At 39.5% G+C, this 19616-nt stretch overlaps 1 protein-coding gene across 2 annotated transcripts in view; it reads left to right on the top strand.

Annotated features, from left to right (window-relative positions):
- Nucleotides 1-707: 707 nt before the first annotated feature.
- Nucleotides 708-19616, top strand: part of LOC131072434 (uncharacterized) — a 181439-nt gene continuing 162530 nt past the window's right edge. Inside the window, exons 1-2 of one of the 2 annotated variants that reach the window (XM_058008580.2) lie at nucleotides 714-855; nucleotides 990-1131. In XM_058008580.2, coding sequence (XP_057864563.1) covers nucleotides 1036-1131 — 96 coding nt within the window. In that variant the 5' untranslated portion in view covers nucleotides 714-855; nucleotides 990-1035. Of the gene's footprint in view, nucleotides 1132-19616 lie in introns of both variants that reach the window. The other variant, XM_058008581.2, reaches the window with a different exon arrangement.

Genomic DNA, 19616 nt, shown 5'->3' with positions numbered 1-19616 from the left:
ACTAGTAGACTTATATTAAAAAATATATGTAAAATATGCCGAGAGATATCTTATAATAGAAGAGAATCATTGTAAAATAAATGTTCTTCTAAAATACTAAACATTGAGAATACAACTCCATTAAACAACTACATGCAAACAATTGTGAATCTAGTTGGAGACAAGTGGCAAGGGTTCTATTTTATTTGGAGTAATTTTATTAATTATTAGTATTGGTATTCTAGGTAAACATTATTGTAATCAATATCATTATTATTATTATTATTTTTTGTATATTTTAATTAATTGATACATTAATTAAAACATGACATTTTTCATGCATTTACCTGTCATTTGCATGTCAAATTATTTCAAAAATAGATTTTTGTTTACTAACATTTTGATGTCATTGTAGATGCCTCTCGACATAAATATCAAGAACAGTATGAATATTACAATAAGAAGTGGGGTTGTTTAAATACTAGAAATGCTCATAATTCATTTTATTATTTAATTTACATTTTAAATTCTAAAAAATATATTTACTCTAAAAAAGTAAAACTACAACAATCAATTAATTAAAATATACAAAAATAAATAATAATAATATTGATTACAATAATATTTACCTAGTACCTATACTAATAATTAATAAAATTAATAAAATAAATAATTCTCTTCACAATAATAGTACCGGAACAAAGGTTTTTGGGTCCACCTATTTAAAAATGAAAATAAACTGAAATCAAATGTGTGTGGACTACCTACTTTATTTGCCGCACTGGGGCCTGATTCTCTGGTTTCTTCATCAACCAGTCTTCTCCTCAAACGCAAGAAACTCCGACAAAATAAATAATGATGATTTTGATGAAAAAGGTGTTAAAAAAAAACAAAACATAACCAGCATTCCTCTCTCTGCACTGCCACGCGCAACTCATAGTATATTCATAGATATTATCGTTTGGAATTGATTTGAACAAAGTGCTGAATTTTTGAGCACTCTTTTACAGATATCAAATTAAAGCAGTAGTTTTTATTGTGTATTTCCTTGTTAAAATGGCGGTTTGTCGCGGAACGGTATTTCGTATAGCGCTGGTAGTTGCCGTCGTAGCTGCCGTGACAATCGCCTGCTTTGCTCTTCCAGTGGACAAGGTATTCATTTATCTCTCAAATTATTCCCAGTTCTGAGCGTTTGTGTGAACTTTTGTTTCTTTGTTTAATGGATAAATTTAATTAGGGCATAACTTATCCAAATTAAGAAAATTGGAAAGCCAATGTAAGTTCGCAGTGGCAGCATATCTGAATTCCTTTACAGGCGTATGTGCTACGTCGCAAAGTGGAGTTTCTGGAGAAATATGGAATGCCAAACACCTTACACAGTCTAATTATTGAAATAATCCTCAAAACATCTTCTTTTATTTATTTATTTTTGCATAAATTGGGGCACATTGCTGTGGGGGATGACATTCTGGGCCAATTACTGCAGTTTGGGGTTTATTTCTACCCAAACGAATTTCGGTAATTTCATACAACAAAACTTTCCCAATCCAAAAGCAAGCTTTGGAGTGCAAGTGCCTGGGGGGATGTGTTCCTATTGCCATTCCCTCTGGCACTCAAATTACATTGTCGGCAGCCTCGGTAGTATGCCTCGTGTGCCATCTCTAACTTGTGATTGTTATTTATGTGATGCCCATTAATTTACAGGCTACCTAGTGTAGTGCGTAATGCATGTTCCTATTATGGTATTTTGTTCCGCCGATAATAATATCTACTTGACATGTGCTGCTAAATATGCCTGTCTCAGTGCAGCATGGAATTGAGCCTGGGTTACTCTCTTACAAATTCAGTCACTGGGATTATGGGCCTCATACTGTAGTGTTGGGTCAAATGTACTCATTTTCAATGCTGCACAATGTTACTTATCAAAATTTCAAGAATTTCTTGCATCAATTGTTTGAACTTTGCCAATACAAGAGGAGGCTTTGGGGTGCAACTACGCAGGGGCATGCAATAGTATTATTACAAATTTCACAATAATGGCAGTTTTAGTGTTATGTCTTGTGGGTCCTCTTTAACTTGAGTACGTGCAAAGCTAATAACGATTGCTCTCATTGCAAGTATTGTAATCAACATGAAAAGCTTCACACGAAGTATGGTAAAGATGAGTGGACAGCCTCTTGGGAAAGAGAATGTTATGCCCCCGCCTGAGAATTACTATTAATTTTTATCGACAGAAAATTTGTCTTATTCATTACACATCACAAATTTTCGATTCATAAAAGGCGGCAGTTAAGAGTTAACAACAGCAATGAGTGGTGCCATTACAGATCAAAGCAACAATTAATAAGCTCAGTAATGAAAATACTCTATTCAAAATTCAAATTGCACAAACAAACTCAGCTATTATTAACATCAACAAACACTATTAAGCAAGTTGTTAAGGAAGCTCAGTGATTAATGAAAGGGAGTGATCAAGAAGGAATAAGTAATTAATAACAAAGAGGCATAACCCCCCACAAGAGTCGCCTCTCCTCAAGGGGGCAAAAAGATATAGGTGGGAGGAGGCGGCAATGCAAGGAGGGGCAGCATGGAATCACCAAGTGACACATCTGAAACCCTGCCATCATACAATCATAACAGCAGACTGGAGTGACAGCATTTATCCAACCATTAGCATCGGATTGGACAAGGTTACAACTGGTCACACAGCATCAAAGAGCAAGAGATTTCAGAGTACCGAGCATTGAGCAGATAAAGAGTATCATTTCAGGTAGCAACCTATGTGTGTATCCAATTTTGGGGATTCTTGTCCATTGGGTCATCTCATTTTGGAGGGGAGACATGGTACATACGAAGGATCGCAAGTAGCTAGGAAGCCACGCCGGTAGAGACACCCCAAGTGTGGCTGTGAGGCTGGATGAAGATTGTCATCCTGTGCTCCTGGGCTGGGTGGAACAGCTTGAGGTGCCTTGTATGGTCTCCCAACTATTGCTCCATAATGATGATGAGATGGTTGGATAGAATTTTAGAGGGAATTCCATATGTACATCTTGGATGTTACAATAGTAAATCTGAATTCTCGTTGTACAATATTGGTTTATATGTTTATTTATCTTGTGATACTAACCTTGTTGCAGGCCCCACATCAGGATACTGAGATAACAATTTCCATTTCCAAGCATTATTCATACTCTAATTGAAGAATTTTAGGGCAGATTAGGTTGTTTCCCAGCAGGGGACATTACAGAGAAGTGCACCAAACAATATTTCCAAAGGGAGAACAACTCTCACAAAATGCTACACCACCATTGTTCTAAAACATGCACACTTTGTTTGGTTGAGCATGGGCATTACTATAGAACATGATCGAGTGTTGTATGCATGTGCACTTTCATTTGTTGCACAAAGATGTAAGGCTTTAAGCAAAATTAGTTAAACTGGTGGCCTGGGTAGCACTATGAGCAGGTTCTCGGGTGTTGTAACAATGTATCTTTGGGTTTCCATTCCATTGTATTGTAAACATTGTAGACTGTAGCTTGTTTCACTTGTTGATGATATGGCAAGAAGAGGAAATAAATACCACTTGTATGGGCAAGTAAGGGCTAGCCAAGGGCATCTTAATGATGGTTTTTATAGTTGTATTTTGCATGGATTTTCATCACAGATGTAGCATGTGCATGGTTGTAGGTTGAAAATTGTTTTGCTATTAATTGTAAACATTGTAATTTTTATGGCCTTCATTACGTTGATGATGCAATAGGAAGTGCTATTCATGGCAAATTGTATGAAAGCAGCAAGTAATAATATTTTTCATGTCATTTTAATGATGTTGATTGTAACACGGGTTGCAATAGGAAGGAGAAACATACATGGCAGCAGGTTATAAATGCAGCATGAAGAGATCAATGTTGTCACATGGTATCTAGGCCATGGTAATCATTGTAGTGTGTTGTACACATTGCAGGGGGTTGAAGATAGCCAATGAGAAGCATAATTTAAAATAAAATAAAATCAGTGGCCACCATTGTGTTGTTCATGGGAAGGACACTGTTGATGTGTGTTTTATGCACATAACATTTCAGAATAAAATACCAAAGTAATTTACCCTCTCTTGAACAAAATCACCTTAGATGCTAAGGGTAAGATCAACTAAAATGATTCCAAGGTTTCTACATGTCAGGTCTTGACCAGTGGGTAACTCAATGGTCAATGTGAATTGCTGTGTTCACTTGGGGACTTACGCAAATGTTAGGATTATCTTCTTCGATCATGGAATATGCGGAATAGATGTGCTGACAACTTAGGATTTAACAATATGGCTTTGGACTTAATTCTTACTAAAAAAAGGGGCAAAAGGAATAGGGTTCATGAAATCTATTCTAGGCCTAGGAATGTAGGAAATGATGAACAAATCTGGTGGAATCTAACTAGGTAGGGTCTCACAAACAGGTATTGACACAAGCTTAGTGCAATTGTCTAAGGTATACTCAAGGATTTTCAGACTATCACCATCAAATGTTGACACCATCCAAGCTGATACTTGTCAAGGGACGCGTAATAGTTGAAGTTAAGCTTACTCAAATCTCCAGTTGACCACACAAGGCACATTTACCAGCGACAAGAGGCTAGTGGTATGGATTAAGGATTCCACACAAATGTATTCAACAAATCTTTCATTCAATCTAACAAACATGAAAATAAATTTTAATCTAAAATTCTAATCTAACTTAGAGGAATTGAGAACCATGAATGCAAAGACAACATTTGAAGAGCAAAATCACCAACAACTGAACAATGATTTAGATTCAAATAGCTGCAACATATACCAACAATTCTACAAAAACTCTCTTACAAATGAGAGACAAGGAGGTATATATAGAGTCTCTTACAAAATGGATGGCCAAGATTGATACAAGATCAACGGCCAAGATCATGCCAACAAACCCTAGAATTGCGTTAATTAGGGTTTACATAAAAAATGGTGCCACCAACATATGGCCCAATAAAAAGATACCTAGTCATCAAATAGGGAATCTTCTAGAAGATTCCTCCCTGCATCTCTCTCCTAGCATATTCCAAGAATCTAGCCAATACAAAATCTAACTCCATGGAAATGCTAGGCAAGGTATCTTGCTGCAAATCAATCACGTCCAGTGAGTTCAAGCAAGCGTCCAAAGTGTTCTCCCAATCTGGCATGAGCTTCTGCGAACTATGAACATGAATCAACAAATAGACCGAGTCATCTATCTGACTCTTCTTCAAAGAGTCCAAGTGACAAAAATACATAAGTTTCATCTTGTCTCTTAATTCGGCTAAGTGTAAACCACTAGCATCACTAACATCGACACCCAATAATTCCTCAATTGAGGCAAGTATCTTCATCTAAATGTTCTGAATCAATCCTTCCATCTCCATACAACTCAACTGGGCGTTCTTATAAGTTGATCTCTTCACGGCTAATGAACAATACCAGCCATGGAAATTGTATCTGTCTCCACTATGCACAATGTTCTCGTTGACCAGAGTGGAATTAAGAATCTTCTTCAAAGCTTTGAGGCGTGAAATAGTCTTCTCCTGAATAGGCTGGAATCCTTTCCAAACTCCCTCCAAATACTGGATTCTAAACACGAGCCCTGTTGTCCTATCATATGCCTGGACAAATTGAGTAAGGAAATCATCCGCCTGTTTTCTTGTACTCTCAATCCAATTTTCCACTTCCGAGAGTGTATCTCTCGCTGCCTCATAGTGTGAATGTAGCCCATGATCAACTGCAATAGGGGAAATACGGGTGGGATTTTCACGCCTTATCCCTGCAATATACTCTCTAAGTCTGATATTCTCTTATTTGTACTTCTCCTTCTCTTCAATTTCTCTATCTAACCTAGCATTGATTGCCTTAAGGTTATCACCAACCTCTTGAAACTCTTGCTCTCTCGATGTACAACCAAGGGCAACTGAAGTAATCTGGAAATCCATAGGAGTAGCAATGTTCGCTTTCATGCCTCCAATAGGAACAACAACCTGCGCAATCCGCATTCCTGTCTCATCTCTAACTATGTGCAACAAAATCTCAGCTCTCTTGGGTTCTTTCTCCTTATTGGTCCTAGCTAGGTAATCATCAATGTTATCAATATGCTGTACCTCTATCATTTTCTTACTCTTTTCCATACTTCTCATCAGCCAATCAGGAATAGCGGCCATCTCCATACCATCATCGAGACACATATCTCGATTCAAGCCCTCTCAATGCCGAGATAACATCATCGTCATCATCAGGATTATTTCTGGTCAAATCATATATCTCATTTCCCAAACTAACCTCGACTGATCATCATTCTCATTTGGTAGAGTAGATGTTGCTGTGGCATGTAATTCCTGAATATTCTCTGGTAGTATCACTGTGTTGGATTGCTGGGTTTCCTTATTCTGTTTTGTTATTTCAATTACCCTAGTTGATGAGACATTGAGAGGTGGTGAAGGAATGATAGTTTTCTGTTTCTTCTTCTTCACCTCCTCAATCTTCTTCCCTCTAGCCTTGACTCCTCCTAGCGTGTTTTTCCTTCTCTTGGGAGCTTGACTCTCTTCGTCTGCATGAATCTTGACATCACTGATAGTCCTCTAATCATCTTTGGAAGTAGACTCTTCCGGCTTTATCTTTTCATAAGTAAAGGAAACACCCATAACAACTAACTTATTCATCTGAATATCCACCCATGTCTAGGAGAAACTCAAGACCTCTCTCATCAATACATTCAGATCAATCTCTTCTGATTCTGACCAATTAGGCAATAAGATTGCCTTCTTCATTTCATTCTCATACTGTGGATGTGTATGATCCCTGTCGTCTAACACTTGATCAGGAATGAGGAAAAGTCCACACTTCCTCATGAAATCCACTGACATTCTGGACCACATTCGTCTCTTCACTGCTTGCTCGTCCATCAGGTTGGCCCAATAATCTTCTATGTCTACCTTGTGGATGAACTTCTCTCCCCTGATCCTTCCAACTTTCTTATCTGGATCAAATCTTTCTCTTTTCTTGAAGGTTGCAAATCGATAGAATGCAAGCTCCTCACTCGCAGTGCTGGCGGCTAAGGCAGACTGACAAACCTCCAACGTCTTCCCAACTGAAATAGGGAATGCCATGCTTGTTCTATGCTTCTCTCTCTGAATGGAATCAAACTTTAGAAGCTGTCTCACCACTTCCAACAAGATCATTCTGTCGGAAGGATACCTAGGAAGCCTGTAGGGTTTGGATTGAAACCCATGAATCCTAAGGTACGTGAAAGTGGGAAACTGAATATACCACGATCCATATTTCTCTATTAGCTCTGTTGCCTCCTTGGACAATCTTCTGTGGATTCCGCCTTGCAGCATCCATGTGATGTACATGGTGAATACATCGTTCACCCTCTTATAGTCTTCAATTCTATACATGTTCAGCTGGGGGTAGCACTCATGACTCCTGAATTGTCCTTACCCATTCCCAACTTCACCTTTGCATATCAATCCTTTGTATGAAAGAAACCATGCAAGCAGGTATACCAAGTAGGAATTCATGGTGAATGACTTGGACCGCTCTACATTCCTCAGTTGAAAGTCCAGATTGTCACTTATGATTGTAGACCAATTTATCAATGTCCCTCTAAGACAATCCTGGATGAAGTAGAACATCCATCCATCGAATATTGCATCCTACGGTATCCCCATTACTCTTTTAAGCAGGAATACTAAGTCACTATATTCCTCTTTGAAGTCTGTGCACATGAGTGTCTTGGGAGCCTTGGAATGATGAAGCCTAGGCTCGATCATCCACTCTTTGTTTATCATACTCTTACACGCATCCATCTTCTTCGTGTAGCGCTCTTCATATTCATCCTTAGTTGCATCCTTCATATCCGCTTCGCGTGGAATTCCACACACCTCAGCAATCGCATCCTCAACAAGGTAGGCAATGACAACGCCCTTTGGAGTCTTGATCATTCGCGAGCGAGGATCATAACATCGTGCACACTCCAGGATAAGCTCACTGCATTGTATGGATTGTGGAAATCCAACGGCTTGAAAAATACCACTCTTCATAATGTTTACATATGCTGGGGAAGGAATTTGATTTCCGACTCCGAACATCCGCTATCACATCAGGTTCAAGCTCAAGAAATGCATGTTTGTATCTGTAATCTCCTTCCATCTGGATGACATCTTGGATTCTGGATAGAATCCAGTCTCCAATATCTTCTGCTGTTTTCTTCTTTCCTTAAATTCAGACTTCGACATCGCACTTGTACGAAGCTTGAAGTTAGAACTTAGGAAAAAATACAATATTCTTAATAGAATTCTTGACTTCCTAATGATTTTAGGCTAATTAGAGCATGAAGTCAGGAAAATAGTCCACACTCTAGGTAGATCTTAACTTAGGAAAATAGTCCACACTCTAGGTAGATCTTAACAATTTAAACACAAAATGCGATAAGAATAGGGTATGTAACCTTCATGAAATTAACACCTCCTTATACTTAGAAATTTCGTGCAAATCATAGTGCAAAGGAGTATACCAGATTAAGAGTGACTAAGGAAAGGTGTGAAAGGCTGTGTTTTCACAAAAATTATGTTTGAAGACACCTTCCGCAGTCAACAATGGGGTCACAAATCCGAGGACAACCTGGAACTAATAAATTAACCTCTCAAAACATGTTGCAATTATCTAAAAATATGCACAAACTTGATAAAAATCAGTTTTGATGATGAAAACAATCAAACTTGGGAGCATAGGTATGGCTGGTAAAAGATGAGTTTTCTGAAGACAAGCAGCCATGGCGAAGTTGCAGACCTGTAACAGCCCTCAAATGGTCAAATGATTGACTGAAAATGACTTGGAAAGCCCTCCCAAGGGAAAATCGTCGAAGCTGGAGCTGGCTGGTAATGAAAGTTTAGGTCTGAAAATAGGTAACCAGCCAACAATGGAGGCTGATCCAACTGCAATAATGGCGTTAAGACTCAGATCTGAAGCAACACCAGCAAGTAGGGAATAATGGTGACCACCAAACACGAGGCAATCCACCCAAAAAGGCACAAAACTCTTGCTAAATCAAAATCGTATTTTCCAATCATGGAGCCAAACACTTAAGTCTGAAAATGCCTTCAAAATTTATCTCAATCTGCACACAATCTGCACAATGGAGGTCTGAGAACAACAAGCAATGATGGTGGAGACAAGGAAAATTGCCAAAGTTCGCCAATACCAAAATCGCTACCATTCACCAAAATCACCAAACACACCAAAATAGCGCCAAACTTGGAAAATCGTGGCATTAAGCCATTAATGGCAGCCACCAAAAGGTTGCTAAGCTGGACAAAATGGAGAAGAATAGAGTCCTCTACCAATCGCTTCACCAAAACACTTCGCCAAAATTCACCAAAAAGAGAGAAAATCGCCTTAGCATGGAGACACCCGGCAAACTTAATAATAAAATATTGCTGGACTCCTCCCTTTAAACTTACTTTCATCACCAATTTTCACCACACAAGCAATGTGGGATAAATACGCTTGTTCTTATACTTGCTTGGGTGAAACTAACTTGCTTCTAGAAGGTTGAAAACATTAAATGTGTTGGTGTTGGAAATAAGCCACACCCGGACCGACGATGGATTGGGCCAGTAGCTCAGTGGTAGAGCACTCTAGCAGCGTATGGAAGGTCCTAGGTTCGAGTCCTAGCTGGTCCATGTCTCAACATGGTATCAAAGCCAGGTCCAGGCTAGGAGCCCCAATCACACAAGAGGTGTGGCTTAAGGGGGGGTGTTGGTGTTGGAATTAAGCCACACCCGGACCGATGATGGACTGGTCCAAGAGGGGCCAGTAGCTCAGTGGTAGAGCACTCCAGCAGCGTATGGAAGGTCCTAGGTTCTAGTCCTAACTGGTTCATCGCAAATCATTTATTAATTGCTTTCATCTTTTATATAATCATTGCCTTTTATTAAAAGAATTAAAATGAGGCTCATTTATTAAAATATTTCAATTTAAATCAAACATGGGCCAATTGGGGAAAATTGATCCCAGTAAGGATTAAGAAATCCTCACAAAACCACTTTAAAATCGTCAAGTATCCCCCTAGGGGAAAATCGATCCCAGTCTGGATGAAAATCCGGAGAAAAAGCTTATCAAATGTGCACAAAATAGTACTAGGGGAAAATCGATGAGTGTGGAATGAAAATTCCACTCAAAAATTAAGTCATCATCCAAAAATACCCCTCTGGTGGAAAAACGACCTCAGTCTGGATGAAAATCCGGACTCAAAATTATGAAATACACTCCCAGTGGAAAATCGTTGAGTTTGGATGAAAATGCAGACAAAAATCCTTAAACACTTGTCACAAATACCTGGTGGAAAATCGACCCAGGTGTGGAATGAATGCAAACATCATCAACAACCTATCCATACCTCCTTGGTGGAAAAACGTGGGTAGTGTTGATGTGTTTTTTATGCACATGCGAACACAGAATAAAATACCTAAAGGTACCTTATCCTCTCTTGAACAAAGTTCCCGACTGCTGAAGATCTCGCCGAAGGATCAGTCAGAGTAACTCCAAGGTTCTGTTATGTAGGATCTCTACTCGTGGATAAGCTCTTTGTGGTATGATGTGATTTTGGTGGAATCACAAGGGGACTTACACTCCATGACCTGAACGTCTGATTTGCTGGAATCACAAGATTCACTGGCCTAGATTTTGGAAAAAAAGAAAAAGGATGAGGGCGAGGAAAGGATCTAATTCTGACACTAAGAATGTAGGAGCAATGAATAACCTTTGGTGAAATTCTAACTAAGTCTTGTTTTGACATCCCAAGACCATCTCCACAAGGTTAGTGCGATCTTCGGAGGAAAGCTTTATGATGTTCAGATCATTGCTATAAGCATAGACACCATCAGGTTGATGCATATCAATGAAGAAGTGACAATTGAAGTTAAGCTTAAGCTGAATGATTCCAGTTGACTACACAAGGCAAGTCTGCAATCAACAAACTGCTAGTAGTATGGATATACAAATTTCACCATCAATCAAACACATTTCTTCCACTCATCTAATAACATGAAATCAAATCTGAGAAGTATAGAGACCATGCAAATTGTTGAATCGACCCATAGATTTCACCATTTATGAAGTTCACAAGTCTTTTACAACAACATCTTGGCAACAATCTTTGCCTTATCTTTCTATTCTACTCTAACTGCTATTCTATTTGCTATTAATCATTAGCTATTCTAACCTCTATGAACTAACTATTAACCTTCTAGCTACTGACTAACTATTAGCCTTTACAAATGAGGAGCCAGGGCTTATGTAGTGCCCTCAATACAATTCAATGGCCCAGATCAACTTGAGATCAATGGCCGAGATTTTACAATGAAAACCCTAATTAGGGTTTGTTACAACCAACTCAATTCCTGCCAATGAAATAATTGCATTATTTGGACACATGTCTTCTCTGGAATATTCGACCAATGGAGAACCGGGGTAGGTACATCGAAGCTTGTGCCATCTCCCATGAGTCAGGTACATTGAATTTGGACATGCTGAGGTGGACCAATCCGACTGGAGGAGTGATGACTAGGATGCCACCTTGTCTGACACTTGTAACTTGGTAGATACTCAATTTGATATTGCTGAGAAGCTAGCTTTAATTAACTCTTCTGAAACTGTCTGCTTCTTCAACGAACCCTTGCTTTAACTTCCTTTGTCTACGATGTGCAGGATAGATGGTGTACCTTTCCTTCAAATGCTGGACTAGAAAAGGTCGTCCCTGAAGATGCTGGACAGGAGAAGACCGTCCTTGTTGATGCTGGACCGGAGAAGATCGTCCTTGTTGATGCTAGACTGGAGAAGGTCGTCCTTGATGATGTTGGACCTGAGAAGGCCGTCCTTGTTGATGCTGGACTGAAGAAGGTCGTCCTTGATGATGCTGGTCTGGAGAAGGTCCTCCTTGTCTTGCCCTGGTCCCCTTTTAACTGCAAGACAAACAAAAAGATGATTAAGGACATATAATAAATTCATTTCAACATAGCATTTTATACCTTAAATCATCAACAAGAAGACATCAAAATTAATTAAGTTTGTTCAAGAGTCTTTCCAGGGACAGGCCCTATAAGAATTTCGCCTTGGACCCTTTGGAAGGGTCAGGAGCGAATTTTGCACTTTTGGACAAATTCCATCATGTCTTTATTCCAAAATACCTTCCAAGGCAAGCATACACTAGTCTTTTCTCCACCAAGGCCTGGGAATCCATTTCTTGATCGTCATTGTGAGCAATTTAGGTGATACTGGGAATTTCGCTCTGGACCCTTTGGAAGGGTCAGGAGCGAAATCCAAGCTTTAGGTCTCAATTCCTCATCTCCTTCACTTCAATTCATCTTGTAGGGCAAAGTAACATCATTTCAACCTCAACTACGCCTTAGGACTCCTAGTCTTGACTTGACACAAGGAGGAAATAGGCAGATGAAGAATTTCGCTCTGGACCCTTTGGAAGGGTCAGGAGCGAATTTCTTGTTTGTAGCTCATTTTTTCATCATTTCAACTTCAATCCACCTCACAAGGCAAGGAAACACTTTTCTTCTCTCATCCAACCCAAGTTTATCTTGATTTTGTAAGGCAAAATAGGTGATTGAAGGATTTTCGCCCTGGACCCTTTGGAAGGGTCAGGAGCGAATTTCCTCCTCTGGCCTAAAATCATCACTTCTGGAGACAACCATCAACTCAAGGGCAATCACAAGGGCATCTTTTACCTTGGTCTAGGCTTGGCTTGGCACAAATTTTGGAGAAAATGATGGGTTTTAGGATTTTCGCTCTGGACCCTTTGGAAGGGTCAAGAGCGAAAATCTTGTTTTAGGCTCATTCCTCCATCATTTCAACTTGAACCCACCTCCAAGACTAAGGACACATTGCCTCACTCCTATCTAGGCCATAAAAATCAAAATGTTAACTTGTCTTGCAAAGAAAGTAGGTGATCCTAGGATTTTTGCTCTGGACCCTTTGGAAGGGTCAGGAGCAAAATCCTTGGTTTGGGCCAATTTCCATCATTTTTTAAAACCAATTAACTTCAAAAGGGCAAGAACATGTCTCCTCGCACCCATCCAAGCCATGAAAACCTAATGTTTGACTAGACTTGCAAGGAAAATAGGTGGTTTTAAGATTTTCGCTTTGGACCCTTTGGAAGGGTCAGGAGCGAATTTCTCATTTTGGCTCAATTCTTTCAAACTTGATAATTATTGACCATTCAAGGACATGCCTAAGGACTTCTTTAATCATGATCCACACTAGATTTGGCATGAAATTAAGGGAAAAGATAGGTTTTACACAATTTCGCCCTGGACCCTTTGGAAGGGTCAGGAGCGATTTTCCTTTTCTAGCCCAAAATCATCATTTTTTCAATCCCAATCTTCTTTGCAAGGTGAAATTTCATCTCTTTTCGCCTTAGGAACAAGGTTTTAAGCTCAAGCAAGGTTAAAAATATATGCTTGTAAGGAATTTCGCTCTGGACCCATTGGAAGGGTCAGGAGCGAAATTTCCTTCCTTGGCCAAAACACTCATTCCTTAACTCCTTCAAACGTCCTTAAGGGTTTCAATATGCCCATTCTCTCTTTCAACATGCCTTGGACATCAAAACTTGGCCAAATAAGGAAAGAAATGAGGTCTAGGAGGATTTTCGCTTTGGACCCTTTGGAAGGGTCAGGAGCGAAAATCTCATTCTTGACTTGATCCTTCATCTTTTCAACTCCAATCTTCTCTGGAAGGTAACAAAACATCATTCTTCACCCAAGAGACAAGGTTTGTGGTCTAAGCAAGGTCAAAAAAATAGGCTTGCAAGGAATTTCGCTCTGGACCCTTTGGAAGGGTCAGGAGCGAAATCCACCTTCTTGGCTAGAATCCTTCATTTTTTCAAAGCTTTCAAACATTTCCAACGTCCAAACATGTCTACTCTTCCCTTCAAAATGCCTTGCAAATCAAAATTTGGTCAAATAAGGCAAGAAATGAGTTTTAGGTTGATTTTCGCTCTGGACCCTTTGGAAGGGTTAGGAGCGAAAATCTTGATTTAGGCTTTAATTGCTCATTTTTCAAACTTCAATCTTCTCCTGGAGGAAAATATAGATTGTTTTCCACTTGAGGAACCAGGTTTTAAGCCCATTCAAGGTAGCAAATGAGGATTATAGTGAATTTGGCCCTGGACCCTTTGGAAGGGTCAAGAGTGAAATTCCTATTCTTGGCTAAAATCTTCATCTCATCCACCTTTACTCACCTCCTAAGGTCAGAACATGTCAAAAATCCCCCAAACATGCCTAAGGAATTATGAAATTGGTCTTGACAAGTGATAAATTGAGGTGCATAAGGATTTTCGCTCTGGACCCTTTGGAAGGGTCAGGAGCGAAATTCCTAATCTTGGCCAAAATCCTTCACATTTCTACGTTCCATCACCTCAAAAGGCAGAGACATGTTATTTCCTTCCCAAATTCGCCCATGGAACAAGGTTGGTATCCAAAACAAGGGAGCAAATGAGGCTTATGAAGAATTTCGCTCTGGACCCTTTGGAAGGGTCAGGAGCGAAATTCCTATTTTTGGACAAGATCCTCACTTTTCAAAACACTTCTCAAGGCAAGAACACATCAAGACTCACACACAATGCCTAATAAACCAACGCCCATCCAAAACAAGGAAGGAAAATGAGGGTTATAAGGATTTTCACTCTGGACCCTTTGGAAGGGTCAGGAGCGAAATTCCTCTCCCAGGCTAGAATCCATCATCCCAAGGTCTAAAATCTCCTCTCCAAGGCAAAGTTGCATCAAACCTTCTCAATTATGCCTCAAAAGTCTACAAACTTGGTCAAGCTAAGGAGAAAAAAAGAGGAAATATGAATTTCGCTCTGGACCCTTTGGAAGGGTCAGGAGCGAAATTCACCTTAGGCCATGATCTTGACTTCATTTTTTTGCATTTCTTCATTCAAACAAGTGCTTTTGCCTTCATTCAAGCCTGGGAATGTGTTAGTTCTAGGTTTTGGTCAAAGTAGAATGGCTTATGGAGAATTTTGCTTTGGACCCTTTGGAAGGGTTAGGAGCGAAATTTGACATTTTGGTCTCTGTGTCAGGATCATTTTATGGAATTATACTTTAAGTTATATTCCATATATACTTTCAAGATGTTTGAGAGTGGTTTCGGACCTCCAGGAGTTATATTGCAAAATCTAGTTTTTGGAGGATTCTTTAGTTTTCCAGACTTAGTCAAATTTCAGGATCAGGACATTCCAGACTTAGCCAAATTTCAGGATCAGGGCATTCCAGACTTAGCCAAATTTCAGGGCATTTGAAGATCAAGATTACATTCCAGACTTCATCATTCACCAACTTGACCTAGCTCGAACCTTCAAGAATGATACTTACTCACCAAGCAAGACACAATTAGCAATAAGAGCAAAACCAGGCCCCAAGGAAGACTTTCAAAGAAACCCTAACCTGGAGCATCTACTGACTCAACCTAGCTCAAGCAGAGCCTGCTATCTAGCGATCCCCTTGACAACACTCATCATACAAAGGCTAATAGACAAAACCCTAAACACCTAGAAAACAAACCCTAGAAAGCAAAAAGTAGGGGTCCCCATTTGCAATGGGGCGATGTGTGAATACATCACAATAGGTAGTCAGGATAAATCCTGACACTTAGTCAAATTTTAATGCTTCTAGGGGAAAAACGACCCTAGTATGGATTAACCGTGGTGGAAAAATGAGGCAAGTATGGATTTAAGGGGAAATCCATGTCTAGTCTGGATTTTGAGAGGGGAAAACCATGGGTAGTCAGGAATATGAGGGGAAGAGCACTTCTAGTATGGAATTTTGACCTTTTAACCCTTAGAATATTTATTTTACTCCGGAAAATGATGATTTTTCCACTCAGAATCACTTAGAAACTCCGAAACTTAATAAAACTCAACTGGACTTAAACAAATTCATAAAAAATTGGAGCGTAACACAATGAAATCTATCGGAACAAAGTGCGAAATCAACTTGAACAATTCTCTAGGAGCGAGAAAACAACTCCAAAAGGTCTGAAAACACCTTAACACTTAAAATCATCGACGACGACATTTAAAAAACACGTTAATGCTCCAAAAGGGTCTACACGTAGACAAAACTAGGATCATCTAGAAATCTCAATTTTCACGCGTGTTGTGACCTTTTTCACACCGCCCCATTGCAAATGGGGACCCTCTCTTTTCCTGCTTTCTAGGGTTTTTTTTAGTGTCCTATGGCCTTCCGCTTCAGTTTTGTCAAGCCTTGCCCAGTTTTGAGTAGTTTAGGTCCTAATGATTGAAAGTTAGTTTTTTGCAAATCATGTGATTCCAGAATACGAACACCACCAAAGTGCTTAGAAAGGCCAAAGGACGAAGATCGCAATTGATTTGGACGAATTTGGACAACTTTCTATTTTTAGAAAGTTTGCTTTTTTGCTTTTTCCTATTTTTTAGGAAGTTTTGTTTTTGGCGTTTTTAGCCCGATCCCCGGTATGGCTATTTTTAGAAAGTTTTTCCTATTTTTTAGGGATACCTGCTTTTTGCTTTTTCGGGATGGGAATGTAGGGTTTGCACTAACACCATGAACCTGCTTCGATCGGGACCCAAAATTTCCAAGTTTTGACCTAAAAAGCCAGTTCCCTACATTTTAGGGGTCATATTGCTTTAGATGGTTTGCCTAAATATGGATTTCAAATTTCAAGTCAATTTGGTTAAATTCGGTTAAAATGTGAAATTTTGAAAATTTCCAAATTTTTTCTAAGTATGGCTAATGGATAAGTTTGAGTGTCATGACAAGTGTGCAGGAAGTCCGCCCAAGCAAAGGTCCGCCATGATGAAAGGAAAGCAAAAGTCCGCCATGTGGGAGCCTTATCAAAACTTCGCCCTGCCTAAAGGTCATCAAAAGTCCGCCATGCATGGTGATTCATCAAAGTCCGCCTTAGAAGGAAGGCATGTGAAGTTGAGAAGTCATCAAACCCCGCCCTCAGGGAGACCTTCCTAAACTCCGCCCTTGGGGATGTGTTCAAAACTCCGCCCTTGGAGAAGGTCGTTAAAACTCCGCCTTGGTTGAGTCATCACCAAAGTCCGCCCAAGGGAGAGCCCCCCAAGAGCCCGCCATGTCTTGAAGGAGCTCCAAAGTCCGCCATGTGGGAGTGGTTCCTAAGTCCGCCTTGAAGAGTAAGCCCAAAAGTCCACCATGTAGAGGGATGTCAAAAGTCCGCTCATGATGTTGAAAACCCTCCATAAACTCCGCCATGCTTGGTAGAAGTCTTCCTAATTCCGCCCTCCAAGCAAGTTGCCAAGCCTTCAAAGTCCGCCTTGGTGGAGCTAGCATCAAAGTCCGCCCTAGGAGATGCATAAAAACTCCGCCCAAGGTGCTAAGTATGATGTTGAAGACCTGCTTAAAACTCCGCCCTAGGCTTTAAAAAGGTTGTAAGAGATGTTCAAAAAGTCCACCCTTGGTGTCCTTCAAACTCTGCCATGCCTTAGGAAGACCTTCCAAAGTCCGCCCTAGGAGAATGTTCAAAACTCCGCCATGTGTTGAGGTAGCATGAAAGTCCGCCCAAATTTGATAAAGAAGATGGTGGAGCCATAAAAGTCCGCCATGCATGGTTAGAAGGAGAAAGGCCGCCCATGAAGAGAGCCATCAAAACTCCGCCCTATGCCTTGGAGTCAAACAAAGTCAAAGTAAAAATGCAAGTGATGTCACTAAATCTTTGAAAGAGTTCGAATTACAAACTGAATTAGAAAGATTTTTGAATAAATGAATTTGCAGACTTGAGAAGCAATTCAAACTTAAAATCCAAAATAGAAAGTTTTTTTTGAAAGGGAATATTGGAAGATTGCCAAAGATTTCGAACTTACAAAAAAAAAATAGAAAGTTTTTTTGAAAGGGAATATTGGAAGATTGTGTAATGCCCCGCCAGAAACCCTAAAGGAAAACAATACATCTAGGCCACTAAAAGGGCAAATTATTTTTTTTTTTAAAGATTAAGTGCATAATCATATCAATAGCATATTTAACGACACAACGAAAGTCTAACGTATGATCTCCTAAGGGTTACCAACGAAGATTACTTCGTAGACTTTATTGACATCACGGTTAATCCTATTGTACAGCTAAATAGGAAAATCAAATGCTTAAGACAAAAACTACACATACATCCATATTCCATAATGAAAGAATCAAAGTACTCCAATGCATTCATTTCTCATAGATCATATATACAAAAGATTAAGGCAACTGAAATAACAAACATTCCAATGATTCCCTTTTACAATATCCATAAATACATATTACCACAAATACCACGGATTACAAAGTTACAATATCAAGGTTACATAAAAGTTTGATATAATGACCACAAGGTCTCAACTGAACAATGATCACGAACATGAGCTGGTACATGAACCACGAACTAAGAACACCAGCGAAGCCCTTCCTCGCCTGAAGATACATTCCAGAACATCCGATGGGAAGTGGCACTACCACCTGACCATGTGATCCCGAAATGGAACCACCCCACCGTGCTAGGAAATAGTAGAAAACCCTCAAGCAAGCAAAGTAAAATAAGTACGAAAGACTACAAGACTCCGCAAAAATCCATGTGACTCAACTCACAAACACTAGTGACTCTAAGAAGAGAGTGTCATCGCATAGCTTAAGATGGATACCATGGTACAACTTCCATAGGTCCGGGCCCCCATCCTAGGTTATTTTGGTAACCTCTCTTGAACCTCCGGTTCCAACTAAGTCTCATGCGGACCCTACCAATCCTTTCATGAAGACAAGGTGGTAAGTTTGCCATTCCAGGCCTTCTCGTAACATTATGAGCCCTGTACTAGCACTCACCTATGCACGAGGCACATTATCTTAATTAATATTTATCCCACCCATCCCAAATCAATTATTAGGTTATCACTTTTTAACTGACTTTCGACGGGTTATCTTGTCATCCACTTTGGGCACGGCCCCCGCTCAAAAGCCACTCTCTCTCATAGGACACTACAGGAAAGGTCTCTCTAAGAGAACTCTATGACGACACAGACAACCATACCTAATCCTGACATACCATAGGTGAAGGATACACAATCACTAACCCAAGATTGACCATTTGGACAAAACACACAATGGCTCACATCAATAAGGTTATATGTCAACACTTGACCAAGAAACATAATAACATAGGGCACAATGACAACTCAACCCGAAATGCAACGAAATTTAGACTTGACTGCAAACACCATTTAAACAAGATCCTAATACAGGCAATCTTTCCTTAAAACAAGCAAAATGCATAAATAACTTGCAATTTAAGATTTCCAGAAAATAAGAATTACAACTATATTGATACGAATAAATAAATGTTGTCATTTGATTGAGAAAAGAGATAAATGAACCAGGACACATAGAAATATGCAGAACTTAGACGATATAAACTCTGAATTTTAAACCTTAAGAAATGTCGATATTTCTTAGCGAAAAGAAACATATTTGCAACGTTACGTCTTCCGTAACCTCTATCATGCTCCCTAACAACTAACCTTATACTATAGTTAAGAGATTAAATACCCTTATTAACTACT

The sequence above is a fragment of the Cryptomeria japonica genome, chromosome 8 (genome assembly GCF_030272615.1).
Source record: "Cryptomeria japonica chromosome 8, Sugi_1.0, whole genome shotgun sequence".
Classification (NCBI taxonomy): Eukaryota; Viridiplantae; Streptophyta; class Pinopsida; order Cupressales; family Cupressaceae; genus Cryptomeria; species Cryptomeria japonica.
The sequence above is the reverse complement of the archived record's forward strand: the minus strand, read 5'-3'. Positions and strand labels throughout refer to the sequence as shown.